Below are 17,949 nucleotides of genomic sequence, written 5' to 3'. Positions count from 1 at the left end.
ACCGCTGCGGAGAAAACCGCGGCCGCTATTGACGCGATTATGAACGACGACTTAGTGGTGCTGAAGGCACACGGCCGACGCACGCACCAAGTCAGAACGAAACTACCTTTCGCTGCAACAGCTGCGGTGAAACCGCGGTCGCTATCCATGCAATCATCATAGGTCGGCGCACTCACTCATGAGTGCACTCACTCACACTCACTCACACTCATTTCAAAGGCGTGAGTGCGAGTGCGAGTGAGTGCCAGTGAGTGTGATTGCAGGTGAGTGCGAGTGCAGGTGAGTGCCAGTACAGGTGAGTGCGAGTGAGTGCCAGTGAGTGTGAGTGCAGGTGAGTGCAAGTGTGAGTGAGTACCAGTGAGTGTGAGTGCAGGTGAGTGCAAGTGTGAGTGAGTGCCAGTGAGTGTGAGTGCAGGTGAGTGCGAGTGCAAGTGAGTGCTTGTGAGTGTGAGTGGAGGTGAGTGCGAGTGCGAGTGAGTGCCAGTGAGTGTGAGTGGAGGTGAGTGCGAGTGGAAGTGAGTGCGAGTGCGCGTGAGTGCCAGTGAGTGTGAGTGGAAGTGAGTGCGAGTGAGAGTGAGTGCCAGTGAGTGCCAGTGCCAGTGAGTGTTGGTGAGTGTGAGTGAGTGCCAGTGAGTGTGAGTGCAGATGAGTGTGAGTGAGTGGAGGTGAGTGCCAGTGAGTGTGAGTGGAGGTGAATGCCAGTGAGTGTGAGTGGAGGTGAGAGCCAGTGAGTGGAGGTGAGTGCCAGGGAGTGTGAGCATAGGTGAGAGCCAATGAGTGTGAATGGAAGTGAGTGTGAACGTGGTGAGTGCCTGTGAGTGAGTGGAGATGAGTGTGAACGTGACTTAGTGCTGTGTGAGTGGAGCTGAGTGTGAACGTGACTGAGTGCTGTTAGTGTGAACGTGGTGAGTGCTTCTGGGTGTATAGAGGTGAGTGTGAACGTGAGTGTGAGTGCTGGTGAGTGTGAACGTGAGTGTGAGTGCTGGTGAGTGAAAACATGAGTGAGTGCTTGTGAGTGGAAGTGAGTGTGAACGTGGTGAGTGCTTGAACGATAAGCAGAGGTGATATCGGCTCACCTCGCTTGCAGAAAAATGGAGGCACGTTGTGTGTACAAGCTCACTCAAGGTGATGACTTATCGCGCTAGCAGATTGTGCACGCCAAAATAGAAACCACTCACTAAGGTCGTAATAATCCAAGGTTCAGGCATGAGCGAGACAATGTATAATAAAATGAGCGGATATATTATATTGCGATAGCAAATATATGGACACTCCAAGCCTGCCGTGGTCGTGGACGTCGTTGCACGACGAGGCAGTGCGAGTGTGAGGCAGTGAGGCAGTGCGAGTGTGTGCCAGTGAGTGCGAGTGCGAGTGAGTGTCTGTGCGTGTGAGTGGAGGTGAGTGCGAGTTCGAGTGAGTGCCGTGAGTGTGAACGTGAGTGAGTGCGGGGCCTGGAAAAAGTTATGGTGAGAGAGTGTGAGTGAGTATTCTCTCACACTGCCGACCTATGGCAATCATAGATGGCAACTACACAGTTTTTGGGGCACGTGGCCCAGGTACTTACCGAGTGAAAATGAAACTACTGTTTGCCGCAATCAGTGCAGAAGAAACTGCAGCCGCAATCGACGCGATCATGGATGGCGACTACGCAATTATGAAAGCCCATGGCCAACACGATGTTATGGGAGGTCGTAAACGCTAGAATAAAGGCTTTAAAGGCACAAATAGGCACGAAGCGTTCCGGCGTTGCTTTCATTCACGTACGATTTACGCTGATGACTATGGCAACACGGACTCAGCCGCTTCGTTTCAGTTGGGCTATGGCGCCGTTTTTGCTCTTTTGCGTCATACATTTGCGGCGCTCCTCACTCGCCGAGCTCTGAAAGTTGTCCGAATTAACCGATGTGCGGCCAAATAGGTCCGAATTAACGAGAGTTCGATTGCATTGAATAATGCATACGCCGGCCGGAACCAGAGGACTAGTCCGAATTATCCGAGTTTCCGAACTAACGAGGGTTGAATTAACAAGGTTTTACTGTACTCACAAATCGGCCTATGTGTTTGAATAATGCACAGGACAGCGCACATGTTCATATCACAGACTGTTGCTCATAGCCCAACTCTAAATATGCACTCGTCTTTGTTAATTCAGCCTACTGGGAGCCGAAGTAAATTAGAAGCAGTGCACACGCGATCGCCTTCTCCAATTTCCTTCTCTACTTCGCGTAGGCATACACAAAGAGAAGTGGGGTGGGGGAGGGAGGATCTCCGCTGCAGAGAGCTACGCGGTAGGCTCATGCAGCCACCAGCATGTAGAATTTTTTCACTCAGATATATGAATTTCGAAAAAAAAACACTAGACCACTTCATATGGAATGACCCTATAAACTACATGCAGCAAGCATGTGGATAGCTTGCACTTTGGAGTATATAATCATCTGGTAATCTGGTAAACACTACCTAATAAAACTTAAATAACCAATTTAGGTTAAAAAAAATTTTACATGTACTATTTTCACATCGAACATTGATCCCGCTATTCCCTCATGAGTGGGAATTTTGTTGGCAAGTGCAGCTATAATAAACTTTTCCAGTTTTGTACCACAAATTGGTCCACTGTAAATGGCCTTCGCTGTACAAGGATAACCAAAATTCATGCAAGCACCCATTCGTGCTGAGTGAATTTCCCTTATATTGCACCTACAGAAAACCATTAAAGCCATTGCAGCTTGTTTGGCATGCATGCAAACAGAATTCCATTAACTAACATGAATGCACTTGCCATGAATTTTCTTATAGACTGATGCAACATGGTAGCAACACAATATTGGCAGCGTAAAAGTACTTGAAGTTGCTATCATCATCGGCTTTCATTCTGGCACCTGTGCTACACATTTCATTCAGTAAAATTCACACAATACAAAATATGACAAAATTAAATACTAGGCAAGAAATTATCCAGCATTACAGCAGGACATGCCTACCTGGAATGGTAAGCATGGCAAAGCTCAATGCTGTCAAGCTGAAGGCAATGCAGCACAGCAATGCAGCCAGGCGCAATGGGAACCAGCGTGGTCTCTGGTATGCCTGGAAAGCTGAGGGACCAGGCCCTTGAAGAAGTGCCTGATGTGCTGCCCCAAGCACAACAGGAGCAGCACCCGCTTCCTCTTCATCATCTTCCTCATCCTCCTCCTCTTCATCATCCACCTCCTCGTCCACTTCGTTCAAGGGGCCGATTAGCTGAGAACCGTCTGCAGCCTGCTGGCCACCCTCTGCAGCCCCATCCTGCAGCATGACATGGGAAAATGTCATTTATACTGCTAAACATCGTCCTAACAAAGCTGAAGGAGTGCCACAATTTCTCCACGACAACCTAAGCTTGTGCAAGTATGAATTTTTGGGTTCAAAGCAAATTCAAAGCGAAGATAGCACTTAAACCCTTTCAGATGCCAATGAGTTCTGTTGACTGAAAACTTACTTTCCCTGCATTTCTTGCATATTCAGAATCATAAAAAGCATACAGCTGCAGAATAGTGAGAATTCTTTAGATTCCTTAGTTTTGTCAAGTTTACAGAACATAGACTCCATGTGAAAACTCACTACAGGAACATTACATATGAGAACATCAGCTATTGCATGTCTAGCAGGCTTGAAAAGCACCCAGCCAAGCACTTGAAAATTATGCCTGATGCAACACACTGGTGAAAAACAATGAAAAGAGTACACCCACTACATACAACAACATACTCACACCGAGCAAGTACACACAACCATATGCATTCCCACTCGTCTTACTAAAACATTTTTGAACCCGTTTTTTAAACTTGCAACACGATTCCAATCAGAACAGTTTCAAGATGTATGCGACACATTTAAGTACCATTACTTTCATCAATGCTACTGCTGTCGATGCACTTTCTTGGCATACACAATTGTGTACACAGCGTCCTAAAGGATTAAAGTGAATATTTTGCATAGTTGCGTGATGTGTAGAAAAACTTTACTGTTAAAAGCCATTTAACTTCAAGAAACAATATGCCGCATGGTTATAATGCTCTTCTCAAAAACCCAGTTATATTTACAAGACATCGCCAATTCAGATATCATGTGAAAGCACTATGTAGTTCCACATAATGAAAGAGATTGTGCTCCCTTCAGCAAAACCTAGATTTTTCAGATTATTTTCTCTACCTATTCTTTTTGCGTTTCATCATTAACCCGTAACTGCACTGTTGATATCACTGGAATCAGCCACTAAGCACTACAAACAAAGACACAATAGAATCAAAGGTGAAGGGTCATTACATAACATGACCCCAGGATCACTGTAAACAAAACTACGGCTCCTTCCCATGGCCGGCAGCAATGATTTCGCCCAGCTTAGCATCTATCTTTTGCTCAGCCTAATTATGCCCACCACTGATGAAAGTTTTTGCAGGAATGCATGGTGAGCTGAAATGCAGCCACTGGATCTGCAAGGGATGCATTACACAAAGAGCCATAACTGCACGTAAGATTGAGCACTGAGCAAAAAAAAGCATTAAAAGAAAAGAAAAAGTCAGTAAATTTGCCTCAGTTGGGTATTATGGCGTTACCATAGTTAAAAGCAGTCACTGACTACACAATACAGCTGTAGGCTTAGTACACAGATAGACATGCTATGGAGTTCCTGCAGTGAATGCCACCACAACCGAGAAGTCCCTGCATTAAATCGCTGCAGCATAAGCTAGATTTAAGTACTCGAGGAAAGTGCATGGTACAAGGACCTGACACTCTGTATCACTACATATCAAATGTCCCCACTACACAGAATGTCCAAATTCTGTGTAGCGCTTTCATACTTGTATTTAGGATATGCCAGGAAATGTTACCATTATTTTATGCAAATGAAAAGTTAAGATATCCAGGTTCAGAATAAACAAGTTAAATTGTAGAACATTTGTTATCAGAAATACATAATCGCCGCCCCCCTATCCACTCCCCCCAGTTCCTTCCTCAAAAAATTCCTGGGTTAAGCCCTGCTCACAGACTAAAAATTCAGCAGCAAATGCACACCAAGGAACATGGGATACATGAGCAAGCTATAAGAATGCCCAAAATGGTGGACCCCAGTGATAACGGTACAGCAGCAGTGCACAAGCCAGTGATGAGGGGCAAAAAGAATGGGAAAAGAAAAGAATCCTCCTCCAAAAATAACTCCAGTAGGCAAATTACACCCTAAAGTAAAACCGTAGAAGCTCGTTATGATAAAGTTCCATCCGACAGGAAAATTCAAGTGTTACAATTAAACCTCAATATAACGAACTTTATTTAACAATTCTCGATATAACAAAGTATTTACTTTTTATAACTTCTTGTTCATACACCATGCATTTTGAAGCTCAATAAGACAAAGTGTGTTTATACACGATTTCAATCTACAGTTAACGACCGATTTTCCGGATGCCCAGTTTTTCGGACATGCCTGCTAATTCGGACGCCTTCGCGGCACCGCCATGTGCCGCATAGAGTCAACGTATAAGAACGTCTGAAATTTTAAGAACGTCTAAAATTTCGGACGAAAAAAGCCTTCGCCGTCCCCGGACTTTTTCCCATGACCGCATTTCGAAACTGCATTAATCGAAGCCAGCACCACTGCGATTTTGATTATCTCGCTGCCTCGAACCTGCTCTTTCGCACACAGACCCGCTGGCAGCCGTAGCCACCCCCACGGCAACGCTAGGCCTAGCTACTGTCACGTTTGCTGCCAAGCTTTTTGCTGTTCGGTGCCGTGTTTTTCGTTAAAACAATTCGCCGCTCTTAGCAATGGCGCCAACTCCGCCTTTTGTAATCCTCGCCAATGACTTTGAAGCTCGTAAAGCATGGCGCGTTGCATAATGTCGGTTCCCAAAAGTCCGCTTTGCCTCAATACAGCAATGCTACGCGGTGAAGCATACGCCAAGTATTGCGGTGAAGCATAGCAGGAGTGGGAAGGGGCAATTGTCACTGGACACTGTATGTACTGTATTCCTTAATTATTAACGCGTGCGCCCGCCATCTCTTATCACAGTACGGGCACCGATACGCCTAGCAAGTGTACTGGCAGGCCTTCAGATCTATTCTGAACGTGCCTGTGGTGATTTGTGCCCTTGGGGGCAGTAAAAGGCATGCATTAATTTTTTCGGACTGCTAGATTTTTAGGACATTTTCGCGGTTCCTAGGGAGTCAGTAAAATCGGACGTTGACTGTAACGAAATTTCACTGCCGCGGTGAAAGAATACCGAGGCAATTAATGGAACTGCAGTGGATGCAGATGGTCAAATGCCCCCTACCCCCCCCCCCCCCTTGAATTACATGCGGCTGCTTTCAACCGCACCTCTCAAATTGCGTGCCGCGCAATAGAGAGCGGCCACCGAAGCAGAACAGCGTAGCTGCAAGACCCTCTTGAACCCCACGCGTCATATGCTGCGAGTGTGAGGGAAAGCGTGCAAGGGTGAGCAGAGAAGGATGGTGGCTTGATGCGTGCCATTTTCCTGCGCGAGCAAGGAGATAGGGGGTGAGCATATGAGTGCATGTCTCCTCCTCTAACCCAGCCATAGTTGAGCATGGCTGTTAGTGCAAATGAGCGCATACAAGGCCTGCACACCCTACCTTGGAGGTAAATCTACAAAGTGTGCAAAGTTTGGGGCAAGCTGAAATGGCCGTGGCTTCATGTGCGAAGTCTTCGCGCCCGTTTCATGCTAGGGGTCACCGAAATATCGACTTTCAGAGACTCGAAGCGAGAAAAAGACGCGTTTGCTCCCCTCTTCCTGCACTTTTCATGATAGCGTAGTCCCACTGCAGGCGACACTATTAGCTGCCAAGCTGATAGTGTCGTTCTAGTGATGCGAGGTTTTCATTTTGTCAGCATTTAAAGGCTTCGTTTATTGTGGTCTTTGTCTTCTATTACAAAAATGGCAGCAGTTTGTCAGCGCTCAAACGCCACATTCTTGAAATCTCACTCTTTGGTCACGTTTTAGCAGGAGGATTTGAAAGAGGGTCCGAGAGCTGTGGGAATGTTGTGTGCCCTTCTGTGCTTCATGAAATTTCACACCCTTCATGACCTGCCTAAGCAGTGGCAAAACCGATAAAGCTTTTTGGTGACAAACACTGCTTCGCAGAAAAGTTGATTCTGAAGCACCGTAAAATAAAGCATTTTCCTTATTGCCAACTGTCCCATTTGTGGCAATGACAAATACATATATATTGCTTAGTGAATAGGTAAAATACGGTTTGCAAGCGTAAAGTATGAAGCAAGTTGGTTAAAAGTCCTTAGAAGTGTTTTGAAAAACACGGAAGTTTGAAAATATGCCATAAAAAAGCAAAATAAGGTCACTTTTGATCAGAATAATAAAGTGCTGAAGAGATTAACAAGCATTGGACGCACACATTTGCTGGGACCAGATAGCGAGTCCAGTTTAGTCAATTTTCTGAATTAATGAGGATCGAATTAACAAGTTTTACTTATTTCCATGGGGTTTCCAAGGCAAATATCATTTATTTTGTTATGTACTTATTACAGTAGAACCTCGTTCATGCGTTTTGGGAAAAAAACGTGACAAAAAACAGACTGACAGGGAAAACATACGATCCAAAGTCACTAAAAAATTTGACAGACTCAACTGCAGTTGACGAGTACGTAATGCGAAGCATTGCGCTAATTGTTGCAGCATGATAAACCAACGCGCGTTGAGCAGGTAGGGCACCGAGCAGCCCGAGACATGCATTGTCGTTCTTACAGCTTCGGCAAGCTTACACTTGCGCTCCTCGTATTGGCCTGGGTCAACAGCTTCTTTGAGCGGGGCATTTCGGCGGGAAGCTTTGAAGTGCCCACTCGGTACGAATCTTGTGGCACGAGACGCTGACTGCTGTCGAGCTGGGCGGGCCTGAGTAACCCGAGACGCGTGTTGTCGTTTTCCTATTGCCTAGCTTTTAAAACAGCGACGGGAAACCAAAACAATATCAAGTTGATGGGCGACACCTGAATATGAAGCCTACGATTCCGCCAGAGCAATACATGACGCTCACTTCGCGCCACATGCAGCAGGGAACAACAGTACGTTTGGGTTATCGCCTATTAAAACTGTGCAGTAGGCTTTTAAGATCCCTACACCCCACACGCTGTGAAATAGATAGATGAGTATATGGGTGATCGGCGACACCTGTGAATGCGATATGCTACAACCCTGGAGGAGATTTGCTGGTACCGGAATAGGAAACTGAGTGCGCACCAGTGTTATCACGTGAGAGGGGCAAGCGAGTACTAAAAGGAAACTGCTGCAGTGGGCGGCTACTGTTCTCGATTGTGCACCTCGCGCCTTTTCTTGTTTACACAGGATCTAGCGGCCAAAAAATTTATTATAATCACAGTTTGGCGATGCACTGAATGTCTGTGCCGAAAGATTGTGTTTTCCGGGAATACAGTTAAACCTGCTTATAACGAACCTCCATATAACGTATTCCTGGATATAACGAAGTTTTTATATTCCCCGCCGTTACTCCATAGAAGCACATGTATTTGAGACCTCTACGTAACGAAGTGGCAGCAGGAGACCCCCTCGATATAACGAATTTTCCTCTCCAACAACCTAGAGATTTCACCCCAAATTTTGTCATTTCTGCACGAGAAGCAACCGGAAGCACCTTCGCCGCGACGGAATGCAAAGCGAGCGCACATGTGCAAGGCGGGCCTGCATCCCTCGACCCAGCAATCTTGCCACCGCGGGCGTGACCTTTCCCCCTCCCTTCATTCAAACCTGATCCTGCCGCTTGCTGCAGCTGGCCTAGCCCGCCCAAGCCGGCACTCTCTCCTTTTCCAGTTGATGTTGCCGACGCGCTGGTACACGCTGTGACACATCACACTCGATGAGCGCGGACACGCGCTGTCAAACGCTGGCAGCGTGTGGAAGCGCCGCTGGAGAAGCGAGCGAAGTGACCTTCGTGCTGTTGTCTATTGCTTCAACGCAAACTGAGCGCAGAGAACACACGAACACACAGCACGCATAAAGCTATGAGCCGCCGAGGCACCTACACTGCTAGACTCTGCCCCAACTCAGATCGCTTTTAAGATACGGCCCGCGCGACCGCATGCCGCCGCACAGTACGCAGTTGATGCCAGAGTACAGTACACAACTCCGCCCCGCTATCCCTCCCCCCTCGCTCCCTCGCCGGTGCCTCGAGCGCAATGGAACGCAACGGAAGGCGCGCTTCCTTCCTGCTTTTCTTGCGAGCGCGAGATTTAGACGCGGTCGTTGGCTCCCCTCGCACGTTTTCACTCGCACATACAGCATACGGCGCGCGGCGACTGCGTTATCGCCCTTGGACTTTATACGGAATATCTATGAGCCAAAACCAATTTTAGGGCCACTACGCGTCATAGACACCATCTTTATATAGCAAATATGGATCTCAAGGGCCATACTTTTGCTGGCGGAAACCGAAAATACATCATAGTTGTCACCCCCCGCACTTTGGGCGGCCAATGCCACCGTCAAGCCACCAAGCCAAGCGACATGAAAAGTCAAAATGGCCGCTCGGGCCGGCGCGGGGTGGCAGTTCGCAACGTATGATGCGGGAACGGTCCCACAGTTGCGACGCAACAGCGGGGTTACCAATGCATTGGGTTCTATGGAAGCTGTGCCGAGACCGGCCGAAAACGACGTAACAGCCGGGAAAACGCAGCCGCCGGGAACGTAACAACGGGGTTCTACTGTAACACTATACGACGCTACGACGCCATCGTGACGCTCGCTCTTCGTTTCCGATGCCTCCCGCTTGTGCGAAACGACACGCGTCCACGCATCCGGTACCTGGTGTGACATTCCAAGGATGAGTGCTTCGACGAAAACAGAAAATGGGTGCGCGTTACAATTGAGGGCGCGTTAGAATCGAGTAAATACGGCAAGCATTTCTTTTTCGAATTTTCGTGCCGAACCTGCATATAACGAAATCCTCTTTATAACGAAGTTTTCCGGGAATTTGTCAATTTCGTTATATCCAGGTTTAACTCTATATGAACAGGCAATAAAGAAACAAATCGGTATTGGGTCATTTTTTTAGTTCTCAATCGCGAACGGTGGTGCCGGGAAATCAGACATAATGAGATTGTATCGAGGTTTTGCGGTACTTCGTTATTATAGCCCATTTTATCATAATCAGGTGCAACTACATTCGTTTTTGCTACAGTAGAGATCCAAAATACAGCACATAAACATGACAATCTGCACCAGGAGACTTTTGGTAGCTGATTTTGTATCAGTACATAGACACAATCCCCAAATAAATAAGTTCAGGGAGAACCCACTATTGCTGTCCAGTTTGGCTTACTTCTACCACAGTGCAAACCATTAGTAAGGCATTGTTGGATTCTGGATTGCTGAAGCACAGTGTATATACCTACCGGCTCTGTCTGGCCGTCAGGAGCATCTCCAAGCAAGTAGGAGCGCAGATCAAGGAGGCAGGCCACACCCACACACCATGCACGCACTAGGGCCTTTAGCCACTGTTTCATGTGGCCCTGTTCCAAAAGAGTGGGTAGCACCACCTGCAGCAGGATCAGCTCCAACGAGATCTCTTGAGATGGACTTTCACTGCAGGAAAGCAACCAATATGCAAATTTACTGAATATGCATGTGCAGCATTTACTGAAGTACGCATCATTTTTTAAAAATCTCAAGCACTAATACTTACTGCTGCATCTTGATATCAACTGAACATCTGTTTACAAAATTTGTAATTATACATTTTACACATTATGCAGTGTAGTGAAGAATATTATCGCTATTTGAAGAAGGAGAGTGCACTGCTCATGAATGCAGAAAACGACGATTCAGAAGCTCAAGGCTTTGCGCTGTTTTCTATAATTGTCGGTTCATTTACTGCGACGGTGTCTGTTTATAAAGACTGCTGATCTCAAGCGCCCCATTATATTTGGTGGAGGTTGTTGGTTAGCTACAACCCTGGAACTCCGCAGCCGTACCTTGCCTCCAGTTTCTCTCATAGCCACGGAAAAAGAGCAGCAGGTTGCTTGGTCTGTTCCGGCACCGTTCAGCAACATGACCCTGCTTTCTCCAGCGAAGCCAACGACCAGGACACAGAGCATTGGCTTGAATCATACGACCGGGTAAGCAAGCACAACAAATGCGACGACACACATAAGCTCAACAATGTCATCTTTTACTTGACCGATGTTGCCAAGCACTGGTTCCACAACCCCGAGACTGAGCTTACCACCTGGTTGGCCTTCAGAACAGGGTTGCCAGATGGCCCCAACAAAAAATAGCCAAATGATCTCAAAATGTAGTCAAGAGTTCGACGAAAGTTCGTCTGGTCAGGTAACATGATGACGAGGAAATTGCGATCACTGACCAAGTCAATGGTGAAAATAACAGAGAAGTTTCGGGACCCGTACGGGTTCCTTGATCACACTCTGATCAGGCTCGTCATGATCTCAAAATGTAGCCCAAAAATAGCCAAAGTGTTTGATGATGTTCTGCAGGTGTCTTATAGATGGTGTAGATGGTATCCAAATCTCCCGCATATTTCTGGCCCCAAAATTACTTCCGCCGCACAAAACCAGCCCAACACAACACGAGCTCAACGACGCGGCGAGAACTACACTAGCTACACTGAAGATGGGGTTAACCGTTGTAAGCATGTCAATCCATCCAAGACAGAGGCCAACAAGATCAAACACATCTTGAAAGGTGTCAATGACAATGCATTTCAGATGCTTGTCGCCAAGAACCAGCAAACGGTAGCCGACGTCATTCAGCTGCGTCAAAGCTATGACAAGCTGTGGAAGCAATGAGACTCCACTCAAAGTGCCTCCTTGGCCGAAGAAACTGAGATATCGTCTATCAGATATGGCCACTGAGCACCGAGCCAACTCGGCCGCGTCAACTCAGTAAAACAACTTCTCTGATAGTGTCTGCCAATTCTTGGCAGCACCCCACTTTTATTTCAAACTATAGCGATATCTACACTATTGGTGACGTAACAGATGACAATGGAAACCAAAACCAAGAACAAGAAACAACTGCTGGACGCAACAGAAACCACTTCAGCCTTAACCACTACTGGTCTTGCAGGGGACCACTCTATGTTACTTAATGAGATTAAGCAGTCTGTACACAAGAAGGTTGCGCACCAGCTGTTCCTTGTACCTTGTACCCTTGGTGCTGCCTCACCTACGCTGCCGCCCTCGATACAGCATGTCGTTCAAGAGCAAGTTTCCGAGGTGCTACCCCCAGCCCCTGCAATACCGGTGACTGCTACGCTCACCTACTCCGGATCTGTGATCGCGCCTTGGCCTCCACTCACCTAAGCCGAAGCTGTAGTCGCACCTCAGCCTCTCCTAGATGCCAACACGCCAACTCCTAGATGACAACATGCACCTTTCTTGTGTCGCCTTAACCTGTGCACCAGGCTGTCCATCCATTCTCACGATTAGCACCACGTTTTCAAAACCCGTGGCGCACCACTGAGAGCCACCCCATATGCTACTCGTGCGGTATCCCAGGCCATGTATACAGCGCAGTTTTGCTGCTGGCATGGATTTCTCTCTCGTGAGGACGTATGCCCAAACAACTATGGTTTTGCACCAACACCACAGAATGCTTCGTGTGGTTCTTCTGCTGACTCCTTCTCTTCGACTCCCCGAATGCACGTTGGTCCCCTTCACCCCGTCGCCATTCCCTTTCATCACGGGGTGCCCTCAGCCTGTCCAAGAAAAACTACAAGCCGCAGTTCCGGGCACAAGAACTGCGCAGCTGTCGAACTTTTCAAGACCTTGTTTGTGCACCTCTAATGTTGTTGCAGTCTGCATAGAAGGTATACCCGTTCAAGCCCTTGTTGACAAGGGAGCAGCCATGTCGGTAATGATTGAAAAACTTTTGCCATGAACTCCGAAAAGTAACGATGCGGTTTTCCGGCTTAATATTGAGCACTGTGAGCTCGCAACAAATCTGACCTTTCGCAGCCTGCTGTGTGCGGCGTGCAGAGCCCGTGTTGTTACTCAAGATGTTTTGTACACCGTCGAGTTTGTTGTGCTGTCGAAATACTCCCACGACATCATACTGGGTTGGGACTTCCTCAGCACCCACCACGATGTCACTGACTGTACTCGCGCTCAAGTCGAGTTTTCGCTGTTGTGTGACTTCGCCTTTGTCGACTCACCGCCTCTGCCTGCAAAAGTGTTTGTTGCCGCCGACACGGCGATACCCCTTTTCTCATCCGTCCTGGTACTTCTTTCTTGCGACATCCCTACTGGCTCAACCATACCTTTTACTCCTGAAGCCACTATCTGTCCCAAGTGCTTTCTGGTTCCTTTTGCCATACTGACAATTGATGACACTTCCACTGCCATCTATGTTTCCAATCCGTTTCCTTGCCGCTACACTTTACTGAGGGATGAGTGGCTTGGCAGTGTTGACAAACTTAATTCCTTTTCCACATACATCGTTCCTGCTCAACCATCTTCCCTTCAGACTGACGCCATTGAAGCTTCCATCCTACCCTCTCGACCATCCATTACCAACACCCTCTCTCGATGCGTCTATGCCCATCTTATGCAGCAGCAACGTGCGCAGCTCATCTCGTTACTTGAACGCTTTCACACCAGCTTTGATTACCTACAACCTTCTTTGGGCCGTATTACAACTATAGCTCACCACATAGACACTGGTCTCCAAACTAATTTACGTCAGCGCTCGTAGCGTGTGTCAGCCCCTGAGCGCAGCATCCTTGCAGAACAAGTTGACATGCTTCAGCGCAGCGTAATACAGCTCTCGAATAGCCCATGGACTTCACCAGTTGTTCTCATAAAGAAAAAGGACGGTTCAATAAGGTTCTGTGTTGACTACTGCTGGATGAACAAGATCACGCACAAGAACGTCTATCTGCTGCCTCATATAGATGACGCTCTCGACTGTTTACAAGGAGCCAAATTCTTCATTAGACCGGCGCTCCAGCTACTGGCAAGTCCCGATGGCTGAGGCCGACCGCCCTAAAACAGCCTTTGATACTCCTGATGGCTTCTATGAATTCAATGCGCCTGACACTTTTGAGCGCATGATCGACAACATCCTTCACAGCCTCAAGTGGCAGAAATGCCTATGTTACCTGGACGATATTGTGATTTTTTCACATGACTTTGGGACGCATCTCCAACGCCTAGAACAGGTCCTCACTTGCCTCAGTTCCACTGGCCTACAAATAAATTTTAAAAAGCATTGCTTTGGTGCTCGGAAGCTGCTTATTCTTGGCCATGTCATCTCCCGAGATGCCGTCCTTCCAGATCCCACAAAACTAACGTGCTGTTTGTGGGAATCCTCGGGTCCCATAACCGCCGCCCGGGCAGTGAACGTCGCGTCAAGAGCATGCGTGCCAGGGAGAGTTGGGAGAGGGGAAACTTTCCTTCCGCGGGCGGCGCGCGGGAATCGCAAACGCTATCAGCGCCACCGGGTGGGTCACGTGAGATCCCGCTGATATCGCCCTGGTCTCTTTGGTCTCCAGCAAGCGGCGACGACGGAAGTCTCCGCCGTCGCTCCCGTATTCCCGCACGTGGTTAGTCAACGGCGTTCTTGCCGCGGCAAACGCCGCGGCCCCCCCGTATTTCCCAGTTGGTAAGTCGGAAGCCCTTCTTTACCTAGTATATTATTCTCTTCGAGGGAACCCTCAGCGATGTCAACTATAGCTAGCTGGCCTGCTCGAAGTGTTAGTTGCAATCGTAATAAATGCTTTCCGAGTGTACACGTGGTTGTCGTCTATTGTTTCCTCGAGCTTGTACCGGACCGCGGTTGATGCGCCGGCATGCGCCAACCGCGGGGCTCGGTGTGTCGAGGCAGAGGGCCGTTGGCATCCCCCCATATCCCGACATGTTTCAGTTTCCTAAACCGAAGAAAATGAAAAAACTTCGCAGCTTCCTCGGCCTTTGTTCATATTTTCGTTGTTTCATCTGTAACTTTGCCTCCATCATAGCAACTTTCAGTAACCTCCGCAGCAGCCATCACCTTTCGGCATGGTCACCAGCATGCGACGATGCATTCACCACACTCCACCACCAACTTGCATCCCCTCTGATTCTGCGACATTTCGACCCACTTGCCCCGACTGATATTCACACAGACACTAGTGGGGTTGGCCTCGGCACTGTGTTTGCCCCACGTAAACCTGGATTTGATGAGTATGTCATTGCTTATGCCAGCCGTGCGCTCACTAAAGCCGAAGCCAACTATTCCGTTACGAAAAAAGAGTCTCTAGCCATCATATAGGCCATAGGAAAGTTTCGCCCTTACATTTATGAACACCTATCGACGTGGTTACAGGCCCCCCCATGTGTTATGTTGGCACTCCTCCTTAAAAGATCAATCTAGTCGACTCGCCTGTTGGGAATTACAGCTCCAGGAGTATGACATTTGCATCATTTACCAATTGGGACCAATTTTGATGCAGACACAATTTAGATGGGGTCACAACACTTAGTGTTGTGACCCCATCTGTGTCCACCTACAATGATTAGCCATCACAATGATTAGCTTCTGGAGCAAAAGAAGGACCCCTGGCTTGCTTCCTTTATCGACTTGTTGATTCACCCCACGTCGTGTCCCGCCTCACGGGAAATATGCCGTCAAGCACCTCACTTCACTATTCTCGACAGTTTGCTATACCTTCTTAACTATCTTTCCAAAGGACACAAATGGCTCTTGGTTATTCCCCGCCATCTACATTTGGACATATGCGCTGCCTGTAACGTTGACCCACAGTGCACACATGACAGAGTATTGAAGACTTGCGCCTGCCTTCGCCTCCGCTCCTATTGGCACGGAAAGTACCGCTTCGTTCACCGCTACGTCCATTCTTGTCTCGCTTGCCAGGACCGTAAGAAGCCTCCCTGCTGTTCAACCGCTCCACTACAGCCGTTGCCTTGTCCGGCACAACCCTTTGACCACGTCGGCATCGACTTGTACGGACCTCTTTCAATCACTCCTGCTGGCAACTGCTGGATAATCATTGCCATCGATCACCTCATGCGATACGCAGACTTCACCATTGCCATCTGAATCAACAAGTGACATTGCGTCATTCATTTTAGAACACACATCATTCTACTCATTGGCGCACTACGTGAGCTGCTTAGCGACCGAGGACGTATCTTTCTGTCAGACGTTGTCGAAGCGATTCTAAAGCAATGCCACGTTGTTCACCGAACCACCACTGCCTACCATCCTCAAACGAATGGTTTGACAGACCGATTTAATCAAACATTGACCGATATGCTGGCAATGTACGTCGCTTCTGACCACTCTAACTGGGACCGTGTTCTTCCCTTAGTGACATACGCCAATAATACTGCTACGTAAACCACCACTGGATTCTCTCCATACTTCTTTTTACAAGCACGAGACCTCGTGCACGCTAGACACCATCCTTCCATACCACCCCGACGTGAGTGAGTCGATGACAGTTTCTCTAGCCGATAAATACACTGAAAAGTGTCGCTAGATTGCCTGCTCCCTCACCACTGCTGATCAGGAACATCAGAAACACCATCGCGATGTCTCAAAGTTTCCAATGTCTCATATCCCCGACTCGTGTGGCTCTGGATCCCATCAGCCAGCCTCGGTCAGTTGACGAAACTTCTTTTGAAGCACCACAGCCCTTACTGTGTTGTCAAGCAAACTTCCCCAGTGAATTACGTCACTGAGCTGCTTGAGCCATATTAAGATCAACAATGCCGAGCGCATGAGATCGTGCATATAGACTACCTAAAGCCTTACTATGACCCTGCTGTCGTGTCCTATCCCTAAGTCACCAGGATGGCTCTTTTCCAGAGGGTAAGTAAATGTAGTGAAGAGTATTATTGCTATTTGAAAAAGCAGAGAGCGCTGCTAATGAAGGAAGATGGCGACGATTCAGAAGCTCAAGATTTGGGCAGTTTTCTGCCTTTGTCGGATCGCTTACTGTGACTGCGTCTGTTTATAGAGAGTGCTGATCACAAATGCCCCATTATAGCAGGTACACTACATGTAAGTTTACTCACCTTAAATACTAGCAGCAAGCATCAAAGTTTCCGAATGTGTCAAATTACAGTGTAGTAGAAAATGCAGCACCGCCTAGGCCTGTAGCCTCTCAACAGCGCGTTCATCTACCTTCTACAGAAGTCTCCTCCTTCTCTATCCTATGCTTTGCACACAACACCATTTTTAGTGAAAGTTCCCGAGGCAATGACTGAGACGTCGTGCGAAAATGAAATGGTTTATGCTACGATTCATTACCAGTATGTACAGTGCTCACGGATTGAAACGCGACAATTTAGGCCTAACCAATGCACATGCTTTTGTTTCCACCGTCGGTAGTTTGTGTGACATCGGCGCAATCGCGACTCGTACGCTTAGATAAGAGTCCGCGTCACCTTTTGTGACCAGATTTGAAGCAACATGGCATGGTACTCTCGAGTAATTGCACAGAATAAGTGTTTTACCCAAAATTTGCGTGTCGCGTTTCAATCCGTGAGCACTGTACAAGGAACCCTTCTCGACAGCTGAACCTCAAAGTCGGACATCATGAGGTCATATTCCACTCTGAGGCACTCCTGGTTCAAAAATTGACTAGGGGGTGCGCGAGTACAGTCACGGACCGAAAATTCAGACACCGATAATTCGAACATGCTTGATTATTCGGACTTGCCGCACTTGCCGAAAGCCTAAGCCGAAGGATATTGCCCGTGCTCTCGCGAGTTGACCCATTGGTTATCGCCAGAGCAAGTAGCATAGCCGCCGGGACTTTTCCTAGCGGCGTGTCCCAGCTTGAGCCTGTGCTCTCGCCGCGACGTGCTATAGGCGCCTGTTATTGTATTTTCGCCCTGGTGCGGGACCCCTTTGGCTCCCCTCCGTGCGGGCGTTTGTGCAGTGCTGGTGCCGACGGTTTCAG

At 48.0% G+C, this 17,949-nt stretch overlaps 1 protein-coding gene across 1 annotated transcript in view; it reads right to left on the bottom strand.

Annotated features, from left to right (window-relative positions):
* Positions 1–17,949, bottom strand: part of LOC119433309 (E3 ubiquitin-protein ligase MARCHF6-like) — a 143,193-nt gene that overhangs the window by 24,390 nt on the left and 100,854 nt on the right. Inside the window, exons 15-16 of the mRNA XM_037700458.2 lie at positions 10,418–10,607; positions 2,985–3,285 (exon numbers count right to left, since the gene is read on the bottom strand). Of these exons, the coding sequence (XP_037556386.1) occupies positions 2,985–3,285; positions 10,418–10,607 (491 nt within the window). The remainder of the gene's footprint in view (positions 1–2,984; positions 3,286–10,417; positions 10,608–17,949) is intronic.

The sequence above is a fragment of the Dermacentor silvarum genome, chromosome 1, assembly GCF_013339745.2.
Source record: "Dermacentor silvarum isolate Dsil-2018 chromosome 1, BIME_Dsil_1.4, whole genome shotgun sequence".
Taxonomy (NCBI): domain Eukaryota; kingdom Metazoa; phylum Arthropoda; class Arachnida; order Ixodida; family Ixodidae; genus Dermacentor; species Dermacentor silvarum.
This window is presented reverse-complemented; position numbering and strand designations above follow the sequence as displayed.